The sequence below is a fragment of the Panicum virgatum genome, chromosome 3N (assembly GCF_016808335.1).
Source record: "Panicum virgatum strain AP13 chromosome 3N, P.virgatum_v5, whole genome shotgun sequence".
Taxonomy (NCBI): domain Eukaryota; kingdom Viridiplantae; phylum Streptophyta; class Magnoliopsida; order Poales; family Poaceae; genus Panicum; species Panicum virgatum.
In genome coordinates this window covers 25,750,437-25,770,547 of record NC_053147.1, presented here as the reverse complement: position 1 = coordinate 25,770,547, position 20,111 = coordinate 25,750,437, and the positions used below count along the sequence as shown (strand labels likewise).

The 20,111-nt window shown below is 49.6% G+C and overlaps 2 protein-coding genes across 3 annotated transcripts; one reads left to right on the top strand and one right to left on the bottom strand.

Annotated features, from left to right (window-relative positions):
• The first annotated feature begins 437 nt into the window (after window positions 1-437).
• On the top strand, window positions 438-2,264 carry LOC120665353 (soluble inorganic pyrophosphatase-like). The gene is made up of 7 exons (XM_039944903.1): window positions 438-747; window positions 895-923; window positions 1,030-1,203; window positions 1,344-1,409; window positions 1,530-1,650; window positions 1,746-1,827; window positions 1,948-2,264. The coding sequence occupies exons 1-7, from the start codon at window positions 594-596 to the stop codon at window positions 1,988-1,990; spliced, it is 669 nt and encodes a 222-aa protein (XP_039800837.1). The 5' UTR covers window positions 438-593; the 3' UTR covers window positions 1,991-2,264.
• Window positions 2,265-3,150: 886 nt separating this feature from the next.
• On the bottom strand, window positions 3,151-6,510 carry LOC120665351 (fructose-1,6-bisphosphatase, cytosolic-like). 2 transcript variants are annotated; one of them, XM_039944898.1, is made up of 11 exons: window positions 5,982-6,510; window positions 5,624-5,698; window positions 5,414-5,478; window positions 5,256-5,331; window positions 4,580-4,693; window positions 4,390-4,476; window positions 4,218-4,288; window positions 4,077-4,142; window positions 3,835-3,921; window positions 3,660-3,735; window positions 3,151-3,464 (listed from the first exon to the last, which is right to left on the bottom strand). In XM_039944898.1, exons 1-11 carry the CDS (start codon window positions 6,186-6,188, stop codon window positions 3,351-3,353), a joined length of 1,038 nt encoding a protein of 345 aa, XP_039800832.1. In that variant the 5' UTR covers window positions 6,189-6,510; the 3' UTR covers window positions 3,151-3,350. The 2 variants fall into 2 exon arrangements, with proteins under 2 accessions (XP_039800832.1, XP_039800833.1); XM_039944899.1 differs by having other exon boundaries at window positions 5,256-5,322; window positions 5,417-5,478; window positions 5,982-6,509.
• Window positions 6,511-20,111: the final 13,601 nt, after the last annotated feature.

Here is a 20,111-nt window from a genome sequence, read left to right as displayed (position 1 = left end):
GTTACGAACACTTTGCAGAGCCAGCTTTGGGTTTTCAAATGCTGGCTTTCGCGATTCGCATTCAGGTGGAACACGCGTTCTGGCTTGGGGCCGAACCCTGCTTATCCATGGCGTGACTTGGACGAGCCGAAGCGAACCCTGCTTATCCACGGCGTGACTTGGACGAGCCGAAGCGATCTGGGACCGGAGGGAGAGTCCTGTCAGATCGCCGGAGCTGCAGCCAAACAACTCGCGACGCGACGAAGAGGAAGCTTCCGACGCGACGCCAGCGCGGCACCGCATCGGCAGTCCGGCACCGTCGCCGCGGACTCCCCACGTGCCGCCTGCGCCCCAGCCGCGTCGACGGGGGCCCCACCCCTCCCCCACCACCCAAGCACCAAGGAACCACCACGCACGCCACCGCTCCGGCGCGGCGCCCGCTCCTCCCCTATTTATGCGCGCTGGCCGCTCGAGTGCTTGCCGTATCCCATTCCCATCACCCCTCACCTCCAACGTTTGCCCGGGCACGACGTGAGACGACGAGCGGCGTCGGGCGACCCAGCTAGCTGCCGCGCCGCAGCGTTCCAGTTCGTTCAGGCAGGCGGGGTCCGGAGATGAGCCACGAGAACGGAGCCGCCGCCCACGGCGAGGAGCAGGACGTGATGGCGGTGGAGCCGAAGCGCCGGGCGCCGCGGCTCAACGAGCGGATCCTCTCCTCGCTGTCGCGGAGGTCCGTCGCCGCGCACCCCTGGCACGACCTCGAGATCGGTGAGCCCATTGCCCCTCTCAATCTCTCATCGCCGATCTCTTCCTCCTCGTTGCTGCAAGATACACGAGGCGTGGCAGATCTTTTTTTTTTCCTAATCCGAGGATCAAGATCGACTGGCTGACCGGTGCGCGCGTTCCTTCCTGCAGGTCCTGAAGCTCCGGCGGTCTTCAACGTGGTAAGCATCCGGATCCCGTTTCTCCGCAGCCGAGCCAGCCAAATTTGTTGCAACCATCCTGGAGCATGATGGGCTGACTGATCCGTGATCGTTCTTCGATGAGCAGGTCGTGGAGATCACCAAGGGGAGCAAGGTCAAGTACGAGCTGGACAAGAAGACGGGGCTCATCAAGGTGGACCGGGTCCTCTACTCCTCCGTCGTGTACCCGCACAACTACGGCTTCATCCCCCGGTCGCTCTGCGAGGACAATGACCCCATGGACGTCCTCGTCCTCATGCAGGTGAGGCCGGTCGATCTCTCTCAGGCTTCATTATTTCTTCCAGGATTAGCATATACATGCCCAAATCTCCATCGTGCTCTGAGTTGTTCGCTTTTTTTTTCCTAAAAAAATTCTAACAACTGCATGCCATTGGCAACCAGGAACCAGTTCTTCCCGGCGCCTTCCTCCGGGCCCGGGCGATCGGCCTCATGCCTATGATAGATCAGGTAGGGAAATACACGAATCATTTCTACCCTGATTCCATCTCTGTGCAATTCGATTTTAAGTCGCAAGTATCTGCACCGATCTTACTGCCTGCTGTCCTACCGAAAATGTCGGAGGAACAGGGTGAGAAGGACGACAAGATCATAGCCGTCTGCGCCGACGATCCCGAGTACCGCCACTACAACGACATCAGCGAGCTCTCCCCTCACCGCCTCCAGGAGATCCGGCGCTTCTTCGAAGACTGTATGCTCGCCGTCTCACTGCTCCATGATCGCTAAACTTCTCTGATTCTCGCTGCACGCCCCCGTTCAACTGTGTTTCTTGTCCAAATCTTTCAGACAAGAAGAACGAGAACAAGGAGGTGGCCGTCAACGAGTTCCTCCCCGCTGAAGCTGCCCGCGAAGCCATCCAGTACTCCATGTAAGTACTTGCTCCTCTCTTTTTGGAGGATGACATGAAAAAATGTGTAGACATATAACGGCCGGGTTGGAGTCTGGAACTTTGGATTGGTACTGACATGATTTCTGGTGTTTTGTGCAGGGATCTGTACGGGCAGTACATTATGCAGACCTTGAGGCGGTAGTGCGTGACCCCTGTCTTTCCTCTCCCTACCGAATCTTATGCGATCTGAAGCAAAAGCACCATATATCATCACAACATTTGGAATCTGATGAACAGACAAGTCACATGAGTTGTCATGCTTGTTGATCATCTTTTTCCACAGATATTTTAGTGTGTATCTTGCTCTTTATTAGTGTTCTGGAACTTGTCCACAGTGTGGTTTGATCTATGTACTCCTCTTCTACATTTCTTACAGGACGAATAAATAAAATTAATAGTGTATCATTTCGTTGTTTCGTCGACCTGCTTCTGGCCTGCATGTCTCCATATTGCTGATGGTACAAAAACATAAGAACCGGTTACATACTTGCAGTCACTTGTTCACGTAGACATCTACAGAGTTTCAGCAGACAGCAGGATTCATACCTGGTTCTTTAGGTGGATGTCTTGGTGCACTCGTGGTATTTGGGTCCCAGTTCTGGGTGTACCTGCGAGAACGCGCGCCTTTGGGCCTCTCGTGCACCTCGCCGTCTCAATATTGAACCGCTTGAAACCTGGTGTAACCCTCTTTTGGATGTAACGTGAATCTAGTGTACCCTTCCCCTGCTGTAACTCTGACGTGCCGAGCCGGCGTTGTAACTTGTAAGACCATCTTGGGCTTTGGCCCCATGTTTAATTGAGTTCAGGTGGGCGTTCTCTGCCCCCCGTTGCTGCCTCAAAAGAAAAAAAGTTCTGGGTGTACCTCGTATTTGGATTATTGCCTACTTTTAATTTCTTTTATGTATCAAATCAATGCGCACTGCTGGCTGCCACCAGCCTTTCTCTCACTTCTAATGAGGAAAAATTACCAGCTAACCTTTCTCTCACTTCTTTTGAGGAAAAATCACCATCCAGCCTTTCTCACACTTTTTATATAGGGAAATCACTGCCTACTTTAACATTGAATTTAGCAATAAACAATTGTTTCCCCCGAAAATTTCATACTTTTTGACAGTATAGTAGTCTGATTGCCATGCAGTAGATCAATTTAAAGGATTGCTGGAGGCAATGACATATCCCATGATGAACAAGAAATCCAGAAGTAGCAACCAAGGACAATCGCACATGTCTTCATCTTTTTAATACAGTCGGCAGCTCACCTGCCACCTTTCGAAACATGTCTTCATATGTTTCCAGTTCAGATTTGATTTAGCAAGGAATCACATATATAGCAAGTAAAATGTATGTGAAACATAAGCCTCGGTTGCTTATTGACCTATACTGTGTCCGTATAGTATGGATATTTTACATTATAAGGCCAAGAAGGCAAGAACAGAACATAAATAACTGATCAATACAGTTACAATTTTCTCCCAGGAGAATGATGCACTCAGACAGACAGATCAAGCAGTGCTTGACTCTGAAGCGTACAATGCTTTGATCTCCTCAACATCATCGTAGCTCCCAAGGAATATTGGGGATCTGTCATGAAGCTTAGTAGGAGCAAGTTCAAGGGCCTGCATTATAAATTTCAGAGCAGCATTTTCAGGGATAGCATGCCAACTATTGGTAAAAATGTGGTCATGGTGCCTTTTATCATTAAGTTCAACTTGTAGATTAAAATGCACCGATATTACAGGAGGATGTATTATTTGTAGCATCAATGATTTTCAGTTTGAATTTGGGATCTGAAATTAAGATTGGAAACACACCCGCTGTTTTCCTGTGAAAGCTTGACCTCCAGCTTGTTCCATCAGGAATGACATTGGGAAGACTTCATACAGAACACTGTCATTCCACAGAACCAAGTTTACGACTTGCATCTTTATAAGCTCTTGAACTACAGTTCTAGATATACTAAGAAAAAGATTGTCAGTTTTGGTATACCGGAGTTTTCCGTTTGGGCTCTTCTGGTCTGCTGGGTACAAAAATATGCCTCCATATAGCAAGGTACGGTGGACATCAGCAACCATGCTGTGAACCATTCAGAGGACCAAAACAGCAGAATTCAACCATTTTAGTTCGACGAAAGAAAGAGTAACCGTACTCAAATAACTACATACATGCAGTTCATAACCAACAGAAAGTAAAATGCGAAATGATGACATGCATTGGTTGAGAATGAGTACCTTCCAATATATCTCAATGATTTAGGCGATGAACCATCCTGGGGAAACTTGCATTTCTCCACATACCTGAAATGTTGGCAGGAAATTTAGCCAACTTCTTAAGAAACTGCAATATCTGTAAACAAAACAAGGTCTACATACTTTTCTGTAGGCACATCCCAATTTTTAGCATTCCCTTCATTGACAGAATAGATCTTCCCTTTCTTGGGTATCTGCACAAGAAAAGAAGCATAAGTTACAGTTGTAAAAATAGAGTTTTTTTTATTATTTTACATGATCATTCTATTCGGGAAATATATTATTTTTTTGTAACCTTGATATTCGGATGAGTCAGAATGAACTCCCCAAGGGAAGGATCAAGAGTGAAACCATTGACTCCATTCCCAGTGCTCAACACAAGCTGCCATAATTCATAGGGATCTCAATTCATAAGAGCAAGCAATTCAGGAAGAAGAGTAATAAAAATACTCTCAAGGTAAAATGGATTCAGTAAACATAATTACCGTGCAGGAACTCCCGTACATGCAGTAGCCAGCAGCAAGCATGTTTGTTCCAGGTTGCAGCACATCACCCAAAGTCACATTATCCTTATCTTTGATCATGTAAATCCCGAAGATCTGTAGAACCAAACAGAACGTAACAAGTAATGACTTGTAGCAAAAAACTAGTTTAAAAAATCGACAGAGTTTTTCATTTCAGGAAAAAAAGTCCACAAAAGTCCTTATTAACTAGTGGAGTAGGGCATCGACTAATTAAAGTCTGCACTTGCAGATAAAGTATAGTATCGTCAGAAAGGTAAACATGGTCCATTTCATTGGAACTCAGATCGATGAGTACATCCTTTGCTTTCTAGCCTCTTTTGACTCACTTAGAGTGTGTTTAGTCGGTGAAAAAGTTTGAATTTTGGTACTGTAGTATATTTCATTGTTACTTGACAAATAATGTCCAATTATAGACTAATTAGGCTTAAAAGATTCAGCTCGTGATAATCAGTTAGACTGTGTAATTAGTTATTTTTTTCAACTGCATTTAATACTTCATGCATGTGTTTAAATATTCGATGTGACGGATACGGTAGAAACTTTTTTGGAACTAAACACCCCCTTACCAGTAGAATACAGCCCACAAGTAGAGGAAAAAAAATCTCAGAACAATAGTGAGAGCGATAACGACACATACTGTTCCGATGGAGACACCACAGTCGATGTTGGAGGAGCCATCCAGCGGATCGAAACAAACGCAGTACCTGAGCAGGTAGGAAACCCGTGCATGTCACAATCAGGTAAAGCAACAACAGTATGATCTCGTGAGTGTAACTACAAGTCAGAACAATTACTGACTTCCCACGGAGTGCCGGGTCGACGAATATGGCCTCCTCGTTCTCTTCAGACACAAGAACGCACTGCACGCAACAAGCCCAAAGTCAGCGCGCAAGCTTTTGTTCCCCCCGGAACATGCGAATGTCTGAGTTCAGAACTGAAGCGTTGATGATTTTTTTAATGGGGAAAACATGGGAACGTGTACGGATGTGTAGGAGAGTGCATTACGGTGCGGCCGCTGCTGACGAGCGCCTTGACAAAGACCTCGTTGGACAGCACATCGAGCTTCTTCTGCTCCTCACCCTGCAGCCGCGCTCTTGAATGTCAACGAGGGCTAAGACAAGTTAAACCAGGTGACAAAACTGTATATCACTTGGATCAGGCATGCATAAACAAGAACAAACGGCGCCACCCCGTCAGAGGCTCAGAGGGTAGTAGTGATAGCTACTAATAAAGTAATTAGTAATTCAGAGTACGCGTGTCTGCGGATGAAAGGCGGCGAATGGATCGGTGGTGAACCGAAACCGAGCGGCGGCCCGTGACCGTGAAAGCGTGCGCGCGCGTGGTGGTGCTTTGCTGTGCTTGCCTGGACGTTGGTCTCCCCGGCGAGGCCGACGAGCTTGGCGAGCCCGGCCTTGTTGACGGCGGAGGCGACGAACTTGCAGCCGAGGACGATGTGGGAGAGGAGGATGGTGAAGTCGCCGCGGGACTCCGGGTGGCGGCCCTGCTCGTTGAGCACGTGCCGCGTGATCGTCATCAGGTCCGTCCGCTGCGCCTCCGCCGCGTGGTCCATCGCCTTCCCTCTCCGCTCTCCTCCAACGGGTTTTCAGCTCTGGTGGGGGGAGGAGGGAGCCGGGAGGTGAAGTGGTGAAGGCGGGGCTACCTAGCTGGGACTGGGAGGAAGAGGAGGAGCCGCGGGATCGGTGGATGACTGCAGAAGATGGGCGGCGGTTGGGGCGCCTTGTCCTGTGGCGCGACGGCGGAACGGGGACGCACGGACTCGGTGGATGAAATAGGGGGCGGCCGGAGGACGAGGAGATGAGGCTCCACGTCTGATCTGATTCTGATCCGCATGGGTGCGGACGCCTGCCGTGGTATGCTCGGCAACGGAAGCTGACTTGTGCCACCGCGCCGCGCGGTCAAGCGAAGCGAAGCAGAGGAAGGAAGCGTTGTAACACCCCGGGTGTTAATCACCTTTGTTGGAACTAAGCATACGAATAGATCATTATTAGCACTAATTATACATACGCAAAACATAAAAGCTTATAGCATTTTAACACATAAGATTAGTTTCGAATAATGAAAATCTGAATTTTTGTTAGGTTTTGAAATTTTCTTGCAATTGCAAATTCACAAAAATTTGAACAAACTTTACCCAAATTTGGGGCTTACACGTGGGCCCACCCTGTCATCCTCTTCCATCCCCTTCCTGTGCTGCACAGGGCACGGTATGGAGGGGAGGCGTCTCCCGAAGCTCCCAGTGTGGCTATCGTGGAGGCTCTTCCTGTTTCCTGGCCAGCGACGTCACCAAATCGTCCACGGCACGGCGCTCGCTCACTACCTCGCCTCTCCCTCGCGCGTGCGTCGCCGTGGCCGCGGCGGCCACGAGCCGAGTTCACCACCGCCGCCCAGGTCACGCCAGCCTCCCCTGCTCGCGCGCGAACGCCGTCGCCGCGCGCTTGCCGCATGCCTGCGCGCCACGCGTGCCACGCCGCTGCCGCCTGCGCCGCGCCGGCCCTGCCGGTCACGCGGGTCGCGCGCCCCAGCTCCGCCTGGCCGTGACGGTGCTCGCCCCGCCTCCTTGCGCCGCGACAGCGCCTGTGCGCCGCACGCCGCCATGCACCGCCGCCGCCGCCGGCGCCTCCATGGCCGCCGCCCCTTGGCTCACCGTTGTGACCCCTCCTCCGCCCTCCTTCCCCCCCCCAAACGACCCGGGAAATCAATTCCCCTCACCGCGGTGCAGCTTCCCGGCCCGCTTGCTGCCGCCCTGGGCCACCGAAGCGCCGCCGCCGGCGAGCTACATCGCCGCCGCCCGTGGCCTCCACGGTGAACTCCTCCCTCCGCCCCTCCAATGGTTAAATCGACCATCCTGCGAGCTTCCTCACCTTCCACCGAACCTCCCCAGCCCGATCCTGCCGCTCCTACCACGCCGGAGCGCCGCCACTGCCGAGCCACACCGCCGCCGCCGCCATTGTCACGCCGACGAGCCGCCTCCGACCACCCCAGGCCTAAGGGTGGGCAAAATACCCGAAACCCGAAAACCGAACCCGAAAAACCCGAGCCCGAGCCCGAAAAACCCGAACCCGAAAAACCCGAACCCTAATTCGGGTTCCAACCCACGGTACCCGAAATTATTACGGGTAATTCGGGTACCAGATCACGGTACCCGAACTACCCGAATAACCCGAACAACTTTAAGCCCAGGTATTTTTCGAGTTCAGCTCAGCCCAGCCCAACCCACCAAGCCAGCAAGGCCCACCAGTCTCACCCCAACCCTAGCACCCTACACCCCCGTACCCAAGCCGCGAGCCGCACCCGCCCCCCACCCACGCACGAGTCACGACGCTCCCCAGACCCCAGCTCTCTCGATCCTTGCAGCATTGCCCCTGCTGCTGAGTGCTCGTGAGGGCCACATCCGCGGCCGTCTGAAGCTGCTTGGGCTGCCCAAGCTGGAGGCCGTCCGCGCGGAGGGGGAGTGCGCGTTCCCGGAGCTGCAGCGCCTGCAGACGAGGGGGTGCCCGCGGCTGAAGAGGATCCCGCTGCGGCCGGCGCGCGGGCAGCAGGGCACCGTGCGGATTGAGTGCGTCCAGGTGCCCGCCGGCCGCCACCGCCACGCCCACCGCCCGGGCGTCCGCCGGCCGCCGGCCGCCGCGCCCACGCTCCAGGGGTCCGCCGGCCATTGCCGTCGCCGCCGCGCCCACGCTCCAGGGGTTCGCCGGCCGCCGCCGCCGCCGCGCCCACGCTCCAGGGTCCGCCGGCCGCCGCCGCCGCCGCGCCCAACGCCTAGGAGCCCGCCGGTCGCCGCACAGGTGCACCCCGCCCGCCGCCATTGCCACCGCTGTGTCGTTAATTCGGGTTGTTCGAGTAAACCCGAACCCGAACCCGAATTTTCGGGTTCTTCTTTTTCCAAGCTAATTTCGGGTAGCATTTTTGGAAACCCGAAATACCCGAAACCCGAACTACCCGACCCGAAATTTTCGGGTAACCCGAACGCCCAGCCATACCCAGGCCCCACCAAGGACACCTAGAGGTAGCTCTCGACACCCACATCCTCCTCCGCCCCGGGGCCCTCGCCGCCGGCGAGCTCCCTCGCCGGGAAACGACCGGCGCCACCCTTCCCTGTTTTCCAAACCAGCCAAGGGCCTGGATGCGAACCCACAAATCTTTCTAGGGGGTTTTCTGCAAAACCCAGGGACCTAGATGCAATATTTAGTTTTGTTATTAAAATTTTGCAGTAAATTTGTAATTTTTTTAAAAAATTGTAGAAAAATCATAAATTAGAAAATGAAGATGTTTTGGAATCCTTGTTAGTAGATCTATGCAGTGGGTACATAATATGATATGTGTTAGTAGAAAAATATTGTCCTAGAATTTTATTTATACTTGTTAGGAATAAATTTATATTTGTAGTTATAGTGCTCCGTTTGCTATGAAATTTTTATAGTAGGTTAGTCATATGATGCATGTGCTGTAATAGAAGTTTTAAATTTATTGGTGCAGGTATGCATAAGTTAATGATTTAATGTTTATGCTTTAGCGTTTATTCCATTAGCCTGTGGAGAAGATTCATGATACTTAGTTCAAAAGTCATTTACAATTTATAAATCAATTTGCATATTTTCAGTGTTAGAGGAGAGGCAAATATATTCATAGATATTTTATTTCGTGTTGCATAATTGTTGAATTTAACAAAAGTGCTTAGTAAAGACTACTAGACATCATCCCAAAAACATAGGCTTTATAATTGCAGTATAAATAATGTTTTGGAACTACATACTCTGTTTTTATATTGTCATGCATATTGTGGCGCAATTTTTGTTATTTGCTAGCTTATCTTTATAACTGAATGTGGCTATTAGTAAGAATCAATGTGACTTTATTTTATTCTTACAAAACAATTGGTATAGTTTTGAAGTTGTTAGTACGATTTCTAGATAATCAATCCATGACATGTTCTCTGTCAATCATGTCGTTCAACTTCAAATTTCACGCCTTCTTGTATAACAATGCTAGGACATTTAGTATAATTGGTTTGTGTTATTTTGTGGAGTCGATGAAGGAAATAATTTATACAAGATGTGTGGTCATTGCTATCATGCTCGGCCTCATTATTTTATATACTTAATTAGTTTGATTATTACTCGATCAATGATCGTCTATGTGTGTTTAGCATATACATTGCATTAATCGGCATTCCATTTGCATGCATGTAGAATCCGTAGCTGAACACATCGTCTACGAATGGATCGTGAAGCTCAGGATCAGCGAAGCAGGATTGGGAAGGAACTTCGTGAAGACCCGGCTAAGGCCTTAATAGCATTAACACTGACCTAGTATTACCCACAGGCAAGCCACGGAGCATAACCTATTATTTTAACTTATGAAATATTATATATATTTACTTGATTATGCATTAAGTTTCTAGGCTTTGAATGAAACCCTAGTTGCATGATTCCTAAGTTCCATTGGTCGAAATACTAGTATGTGTAGGTCGGTATCCTTGCCATGCTAAAAATAGGATTCGGTAGAAGTCGAGTAATTTCCTGTTACTCGTGAGATATAGGATGTCTTTACGATTTGATTATGGAATATTGGAATATGGAGGAAAGGAAAGGAATTGGAGACCGGACAGGAACTGTCTAGCCCCGTCTGTGTCGATTGAGGACCGTACCGTTGTTGGCACTGCTGATCATGTTTGAATTGTACTAACTGCATGCCGGGAGTAGGAGGTAGTCGAAACCGGTAAGCCTAGTACTGCCTCACTTCGAAAGTACATGACTTTTCCCCACGCCTTAGGGCGAGTCGAGTAGTCGCGGAGAATTGGGATGCATGTATTTACTTTTGGCGGTTTATCGTTGAGCTCGGCTGACTATATGCTGTTGGGGCGGTCCTGTAGTTCAAGGTGGGGAGGGGAATGGTTGGCTCGTATTGTCCGACGGGGTAAATATGTGCCGTGTTGGTTAGGTCCACCTTGCAAGGTTAAATCGGATCGATTCGCCGTCAGTCGCTCTCGGATATGAGCACCTTGATCTTCGAGTCACATCATAGTAAGGAAATAAAACAAAAATGATATGATATATGTTGATGTTATTTAATCAATTATATTTCCACATTGATTGTTATAGATATGCAAATCATAGATGTGTAGCAAATTTATAGCTATAATCTGGAGCTAAAATTTTGAAATTAAGGATATACTTTTATATGCTTTTCTGCAAAACAAACTACCGGCCAGAAAATCCTTGCATGTCTAGATATGTGGGCTAAGTATATCCATAGACGGTTAAGTCTTGCTGAGTATTAGTATACTCAGAGTTTGTTATTTATCCTGTTTCAGGTATAGAAGCTAACCAGGATTCGCATCAGTGGGCTCGATGTGACGTCCTCACGTGTTCATAGTTATCGTTTTGTTTTATTGGTTCTCAATCAAATTTTCTTCTCTCGAGTCATATTCTCTTCCGCTGCTGCCATTTATTTTATGTAAATTCTAAATTTAAAGAGGTTTTTTAAATATTTATGTTGTTATCTATTTTTGTGAAATTATATCATGCTGGTACCGTCTGCGCTCACCATTATGCGAGACTTCTGGTGTGTTTCGATCGGCCTGTGGGTTGGAAACAAACTGTCAAGTTACGTCTATTTAAGCTAATGCGCCTGATGTGTTTAAATGATGGCCATTACACTTAATTAGCTGATTTAATTTGGCGGTTCTGTCACAACTTTAAATTAAGCACAAAAATAAATCGGCTAATTAAGCATAATGGCCATCGTTTGAACACATCAGGCGTATTAGCTTAATTAAGTGTGACCTGACAGTCTGTTTCCAACCCACAGACCGACCGAAACACATCAGAAGTCAAGCACGACGGCGAGCGTAGACGGTCCCAGCATGATATAATCTTACAAAAATAGTAAATAATATTAAAATATTTACAAGATGACTTTTCAAATTAAAGTTCACATAATAAAGAATAGCAGCGGAAGAGAATTTAACATGAGGAGCATTTTTAATAGATAACAAATAAAATAAATAAAATAAATCGATAACTACCGAGACGTGAAGACAGGACGCCACATCGAGTCCACCGATGTGAATCCTAGTTAGCTTCTATACCTGAAATAGGGTAAACAACAAACCCTGAGTATACTAATACTCAGCAAGACTGGGTGTTAATCACCCTTATTGGAACTAAGCATACGAATAGATCATCATTAGCACTAATTATGCATACTTAAAACATAAAAGCTCCTAGCATTTTAACACATAAGATTAGTTTCGAATAATGAAAGTCTGAATTTTTGTTTGGTTTTGAAATTTTCTTGCAATTGCAAATTCACAAAAATTTGAACAAACTTTACCCAAATTTGGAGCTTACACGTGGGCCCACATTGTCATCCTCTTCCATCCCCTTCATGTGCTGCACAGGGCACGGTATGGAGGGAGGCGTCTCCCAAAGCTCCCAGCGTGGCTGTCGTGGAGGCTCTTCCCGTTTCCTGGCCAGCGATGTTGCCAAATCGTCCATGGCAAGGCGCTCGCTCACTGCCACGCCTCTCCCGTGCGCGTGCGTCGCCGTGGCCGCCGCGGCCACGAGCCGAGTTCACCACCGCCACCCAGGCCACGCCAGCCTCCCCTGCTCGCGCGCGAACGCCGTCGCTGTGCGCTCGCTGCATGCCTGCACGCCACGAGCGCCGCGCCGCTGCCGCCTGCGCCGCGCCGGCCCTGCCGGTCAGACGGGTCGCGCGCCCTAGCTCCGCCTAGCCGTGCCGGTGCTCGCCCTGCCTCCCTGCGCCGCGACAGCACCTGTGCGCCGCACGCCGCCACGCAGCACCGCCGCCGCCGGCGCCTCCATGGCCGCCGCCCCTTGGCTCACCATCGAGACTCCTCCTCCGCCCTCCCTCACCCCCAAACGACCCGAGAAATCAATTCCCCTCACCGCGGTGCAGCTTCCCGGCCCGCTTGCTGCCGCCCTGGGCCACCGAAGCGCCGCCGCCGGCGAGCTACATCGCCGCCGCCCGTGGCCTCCACGGTGAACTCCTCCCTGCGTCCCTCCAATGGTTAAATCGACCATCCTGCTTGCTTCCTCACCTTCCACCGAACCTCCCCAGCCCGGTCCTGCCGCTCCTCCCACGCCGAAGTGCCGCCACCACCGAGCCACACCGCCACCGCCGCCATTATCATGCCGACGAGCCGCTTCCGACCACCCCAGGCCCTACCAGACACCTAGGGGTAGCTCTCGACACCCACATCCTCCTCCACTCCCGGGCCCTCACCGCCGGCGAGCTCCCTCGCCAGGAAACGGCCGGCGCCACCCTTCCGTGTTTTCCAAACCGGCCAAGGGCCTGGATGCGAAGCCCCAAATCTTTCTACAGGGTTTTCTGCAAAACCTAGGGACCTAGATGCAATATTTAGTTTTGTTATTAAAGTTTTGTAGTAAATTTGTAAATTTGTTTAAAATTGTAGAAAAATCATAAATTAGAAAATGGAGATGTTTTGGAATCCTTGTTAGTAGATCTATGCAGTGGGTACATAATATGATATGTGTTAGAAGAAAAATATTGTCCTAGAATTTTGTTTATACTTGTTAGGAATAAATTCATATTTGTAGTTATAGTGCTCCGTTTGCTATGAAATTTTTATGGTCGGTTAGTCATATGATGCATGTGCTGTAATAGAAGTTTCAAATTTATTGGTGCAGGTATGCATAAGTTAGTTATTTAATGTTTATGCTTTAGTGTTTATTCCATTAACCTGTGGAGAAGATTCATGATACTTAGTTCAAAAGTGATTTACAATTTATAAATCAATTTGCATATTTTCAGTGTTAGAGGAGAGGCAAATATATTCATAGATATTTTATTTCGTGTTGCATAATTGTTGAATTTAACAAAAGTGCTTAGTAAAGACTACTAGACATCATCCCAAAAACATAGGCTTTATAATTGCAGTATAAATAATGTTTTGGAACTACATAGTCTGTTTTTATATTGTCATGCATATTGTGGCGCAATTTTTGTTATTTACTAGCTTATCTTTATAACTGAATGTGGCTATTAGTAAGAATCAATGTGACTTTATTTTATTCTTACAAAACAATTGGTATAGTTTTGAAGTTGTTAGTACGATTTCTAGATAATCAATCCATGACATGTTCTCTGTCAATCATGTCATTCAACTTCAAATTTCACGCCTTCTTGTATAACAATGCTAGGGCATTTAGAATAATTGGTTTGTGTTATTTTGTGGAGTCGATGAAGGAAATAATTTATACAAGATGTTGTTGGTGGAGAGTGCCTCCGGAATGGACGGACACTACAACAGTGAGGAAAAGTGCGCACCAATCGAAGAGAACAGCTCCAAAACAGAAACAAGGCTTCGCACAGTTAAGCGCAACTCTCTCTGTATTCAATGTATCCCATCAATGTACAGGGGTCGGGTATTTATAGGTGACAGTTCACCTACCACCCTCCGTTATTACACTGTAATACCCCCTAACAACTATATTCCCGATATATTCTCAGGGCACAACCATATTTTTACATCACTTAGTAGATTACATCCAGGCCCCTTTCTGCCCATTGGGCCCATTACAGCCCATCGGGCCCAGGTTCGCACATCCTCGTTCGGCGAACATGATCCCTTCGCGGCTTCTGAAGTGCTCGCTCTCCTACGCCTTCCTTTGCTGGTCTTCGACTTGGCAAATGGCGCATTGGCCTTCGCCTCGCTTCGCTTGCCTTCATCTTCGCCTTTGGCGCCTTGGTCTTCGCCTCTCTTCGCTTCGCTTGCCTTCGCCTTCGCCTTTGGCGCCTTGGTCTTCGCCTCTCTTCGCTCGGCTTGCCGAGCCGGCAGAAGACCTTGTCGTGGCATTCAAGTTGTGCGCGGGCCTTCGGTCGATGGCCGAAGGTGGCGCCCCCAACAGTAGCCCCTCGGAGTCGTTGCCCATCCTTGGATGGGCAATGACTTCGACTTTTTCTCCCGAAGCGCCACTCTTCGGACTTCGACCGATCGCTTCGCGGTCCGTCGAGGCCCGAGTCTTCTCAATTTACCCCTGGCCTCGGACGGGTTCCCCCGGAAATTGAGACCTATGCGAAGCCAAGAGAAGATGAAGTGGTCGTCTTCAAGGACTTCTTTCCTGCTGGGCTTCGCTTCCCCCTCGACCCCGCTGTCGTTGACATCTTCGCTCGGTACGGCGTCTTCCTACACCACATGACCCCGAACTCTTTCGCCCGCGTCAACCTTTTCATGTGGTTGTCGAAGACCTACCGCCTCGCCCCGACCCCGGAGAACTTCACTCGGGTGATGCGGGTGCACTACCAGCCGAAGAGCATCTCCGTTCGTGGCTCTGACGGTGTCTCATCGGAGATGGAGCCCCAGTACGGGTGCTACACCTTCGCCTTTCAACATACTGCTCCCAGCCCCATTGGGGCGTCAAAGAATAAGTGGCCGGGGGACTGGTCTTCGTTCTGGTTTTACCACAAGGTGCCCCTCGACCCGGAGACGAAGCGCCACCCTTTGGTTGTTCAGAAGCTGGGAAATTTGGGCAACACCCCGAAGGTTGACGTGGCTCGCATCCCTGCGAACGAAGCCTTCATGACCGTCCTTTGTTAGGTGTCGAAAGTGCTCAGCATGCGTGACATAATAGAAGAGTTCATCGCATGCGGGTGCTTCCCCCTCAGAAAGGGCTGCACCATTTCCTCCTGGGCTCCTTCGGAAAGGGAAGTTTATGGGCTTCCGATGCCCAACTTTAGCGAAGCCTTCGGACTTCGAAAAGAACGTAAGTTTTTTTTGCGAGGATAATAAGAACTTTTATCTTTGTTTTAAGAAATAGATGTAACGGAGGTGGAGACCCACGCTAACGAGATGCTTGGACCAGTGTCCGGCAATGAATATGACTTGCTTCTGTCCAAATTTGCCGGCGCGCGAGGCAATCGGGTGTTTTCCTTCTTCGGCATCGAAGCCGCTCAGCGTGCTGCCGAAGCTCTTCTCGCTGTTCAGAAAGCAGGGGGAAAAGCTGGAGCCACCGGTGGCGTGACTGCCACACTTGAGAAGAAAAAACGGGAAAAGAGGGGCTCTAGCCCTGGCGGAGGGAAACACTCGAAGCTTCTAGATTTTCTGACGTCCTCGCCCCTTCGCTGCGCTGGGGAGTCCGAAGACAACGGGGGAGACGGAAATCTCATCACTGCTTCTTCGCCTCCCATTGCCACTCGTCCTATCGCGGCCGTCGCTCCACCGCTGAAGCCCTCACTGGCTTTAGAGTACAGTGCCATGGAGCCATACAGCGACGACGAACTCGTCCAGGAGATCCAATCTATCCTGGAGACCACGGAGCCCCATGCTAAAAACTCTGCCGCAGCCCCTTCGTCTCCGAGTTCATCATCGACGTCTTCGGATTCGTCGTCGTCGGCAAGCGGCGAGGACGTGGACGTGGAGGGGTCCGGTCCTGGTCCCCAGGGACATGCCACTGCCCCCGAGACGGCCCCGACCGTCGCTGTCGGCGAGGGCGGCCGGGTTCCTGCCGCCGGGTCTTCCAGCCGAAGGCCCGCGACGTTCACCTCGACAGAGAGCAGCGGCTACCACATAAGCACCTCGGACCCTGTTGAGGTGGCTGCCGCTCTTGGGATGCCGGAGGCGAAGCTGATCGGGGGCAACATCGTCGGCAGTCTTCGGTTCTTGAGCAGCGACCGGGAGAGGGGATTCCTCACCGAAGCCGGCTTCTCCTTCGGCTTTCCCCTTATGGAGAAGCACCTGATGTCCACCAGAGTTAGCCAAATTCTTCAAGACGTCGAAGACCTCACCTTAAAGGCCTTCGTCGCTTCGCGCTGCACCTCCCGTCAACTCAGGATTGAAAACGAACGAACTTCGCAGTTGGTGGGAATGGAGGAGCGTGTGATAGCCTTGGAAAAGGAAAAAGCTGCTCTCGAGGAGGCACTTGTTGCTGCACGTGCTGAGGCAAAGAAACATGCCGAGGCCGCCGAGGCTACTCATCGGGACGCACTTGCGCTATCAGCTCCTTCGCAGATTTGGTGCAAACTGACATTCACGTATTGCTCGCGAAGTTCGCTATTGACCCTCCGGAGATATCACAAGAGGAGAACGTCGAAGTGGCGGAGCTCTTCCGCTGGATCCGTGCCTCCTTGGCGATGGCTAGATCTGGCGCAGATTTCAAATGCGAGCTGTCCGCTACGGTTGCGGCACGTACTCTTAGTGCTGCCGTCTGCCGCTTGCTTCCAGCGGAGAGCAGTGCCTCTTCGACGGGCATCGTGAAAGCTCAGCTTCGACTTCTTCGGGACTCGTGTTTTGAATGGTCTTCGCTGGACTCCTTGCGCCCCGAAGCCCTTCATGCCCTGCCGAAGAATATCGCCAAAAATTTCGTGAAGTACTTCCATGAAAAGGGGCGGCTACTTGTTGATGTTGAGCTGGAGCGCATGAAAGATCAGGTACCACTTTGCGTTTCTCAAAGGTTCACTTTTTGTTACCGTCTTCGCTTATCGACATGCTTGATTTCTCTTAGATTCAAGAGAAGGCAAAAATCTTCGCCCGAGGGTTCCTTGGCGAGGTTGAAGCTGGCAACTTGCTCCGCGGCGCTCCCGGTGACGACAAAGACGGAGCCCCTGGCCTTGGCGAGGGCGAAGATGGCGGGGGGCAAGCAGATGATGCACCGAAGATCGGCGAGGTGTAATGACTAAAGGCCTAGTGATTTCTGTAATAGTGATTTTTGTAATAGTGTAGTATTGAAAACAGAAGTATCACTGTATCTAACGCCTTCGATGTCTGCGCAAGGCCCTGCGTTGGCCCCTGCGCGGATCATCGAAGGTACAATTCCTTGGCGCTTGAACCGCGGGAATTTTTATGTTTCTGGTTTAACTTGGGAGAAGTTCCGTGCCCGTCGCCCTTGGCTTTCATTTGATGAGTTTTGGTCTGACCGAGAACACATATATGACTATCGAAACGCCGATACATAACGTTTCTCTGCGGAATTCCAGCGCAATTCCGAAGAACACGCAAAAGTTCTATCTGAGCGCCGTCTTCGCCGTGAAATAAAACGTCTCTTGGACACTGATAGGCCTTAAGGCGCCCATGGGCCTTCTAGAGCCGAAGCTGGAGCCTGTCGAAGACGTGTTTGCTCCGCATTAATTCATGTATCATCGCCAAGGGATTTTTGACGAAGGCTCTTCTTAACGATGGGGTGTCCTCGCTTGCAGGGGTCGAATTTGAAGCCTTTCTTCGCTGGACAGTCGAAGAAATAATAGATGTTGCGGTCCGCGAAGTCATATCTGACTTGGACCGCCTTATCTTCAACGACGAAATTTCAGATGTAACTTCATGATTTAGTGCTTAGTGAAGAAATTTGTATCTTTCTTCGCTTTTGTGTGAAGTGTACACGTGCATTTTCTTCACTTATTATTGTGAAGTGTAATTTTTCCTGTAATACGAACTATTTTTTTATATACAAAGGAGTATATTTGTACTCCCAGGTTTTATCCTTCGACTGTGCAAACATGTATTTTGCGAAGTTCCACCCCCTCTTTTGCACGGGCGGGAGGATGAAAGTCATCGACGCCGCAGTCAAGCGTGTGTACATTTTACGAAGCGCCACCCCCCCTTTGCTCGACTTGCGGGGGGTAGATGAATTTTTATGCGAGATTTCGACTTTGGTTCTTTGCTCATCGACTTTCCTGCCCTGGGATCTTCGCTCATGAAGATTTTGTGTCTTCGACTTTCTGCCTTGGGCTCTTCGCTCGCAAGGACTTTTCTGCCTTAGACTTTTCGCTTATAAGGACTTTTTTGTCTTCAAATTTTTGCCTTGGGCTCTTCGCTCGCAAGGACTTCTCTGCCTTAGGCTTTTTGCTCATAAGGAATTTTATGTCTTCGAATTTCTGCCTTGGGCTCTTCGCTCGCAAGGACTTCTCTGCCTTAGGCTTTTCGCTCATAAGGACTTTTATGTCTTCGAATTTCTGCCTTGGGCTCTTCGCTCGCAAGGACTTCTCTGCCTTAGGCTGTTCGCTCATAAGGACTTTTATGTCTTCGAATTTCTGCCTTGGGCTCTTCGCTCGCAAGGACTTCTCTGCCTTAGGCTTTTCGCTCATAAGGACTTTGCTATTTAGTTGGAAGTAAAGCTAAGGGGTGCGAAGCCCCTATCCGGGATTGCGTCCCGTGCTTACTTCTTTCAAGCTTCATCGCTTGTTTTATGCACCGATGACTCCCCTCTTCGCTTGGCGAAAAGGGATAGACGCTTTGGTGCTTTCACCATATTCCTGTTCCTGAGGTTTTTCTTTTCGGGGACCTTGCTTATATTTCACAAGGGGTTACACAGGGTTCCGCCTCGTTAAAAACCTCACACCTCCGACATTCAGAGTGAACGTGCGAAGGCTTCCCCCGTGAGGAAAAGAGTACGGTCCCTTCGATACGTTGTGTGAATTTCTCGCAAACAAAAAATAAAAAATTGCGGAAATAAATACTAAACTGTTGAGCCCCTTCGGTTATTTTCTCCGTGGGCTCTTACATTGTTCCTACACATAGTACTTTTGCAGCATATCTTTATTCCTTGAGTATGGGTCTTCGATACCTTCCAGTGTGCGAAGTCTGCAGTCTTCTGGTCTCACCATGGAGGCGACAATGAATGGTCCATCCCACTTGCTATGCATCTTTCCTTTCTGTTTGGCCTTCGGGATTCTGCGAAGTACAAGATCCCCTTCTTGAATCTCCCTGGGCTTCACCTTCTTGTTCTTCCATCTTCGAGTCTCTTCTTGGTATTTGCCAAGGTTTATTGCTGCTTGCATCTTTGCTGCCTCGATTGTGTCAATTGAAGGCTTCATGTCTTCCTCTATATTGTTCATCCCTTCGGACGTCCTCCAAGATTTGAGCTTAATTTCTTCGGGCGTGACAGCTTCTTCGTCGTACAAGAGCTTGAATGGAGTAAACTTCATTGTCCTTGACTCTGTCGTATTGTGTGACCAAATTACCCTTGTTAACTCATCTATCCACTTCCCCTTCGGCAACTCAGTGATATTCTTCTTTAAGCCTGCAAAGATAATGCCGTTGGCCCTTTCCACTACGCCGTTCGATTGCGGGTGATAGACCGAAGCGAAACATAGCTTCGTCCCAAGCTGCGTGGTGAAGTATCTGAATGTGGTGCAATCAAATTGCTTGCCGTTGTCTACGGTGACTTCTTTTGGTACGCCGAAGCGGCACACAATGTTTTGCCAGAAGAACTTCTGTAAGGCTCCGGCTGTGATATCTCTGAGAGCCTTGGCTTCGACCCACTTCGAGAAATATTCTACTACGACTGCAGCATACTTGTAGTTTCCTGGCGCTGTGGGCAAAGGCCCTACTATGTCGATGCCCCATAGAGCGAGGGGCCACACCGGAGGCAATAACTGCAATTCGTCTGGTGGAAATTTGTTGTACGGTGCATGCCTTTGGCAATTTGAGCATTTTCGGACCACTTCGTGCGCGTCTGCAACCGCCGAAGGCAAATAGAAACCTTCGCGAAAGGCT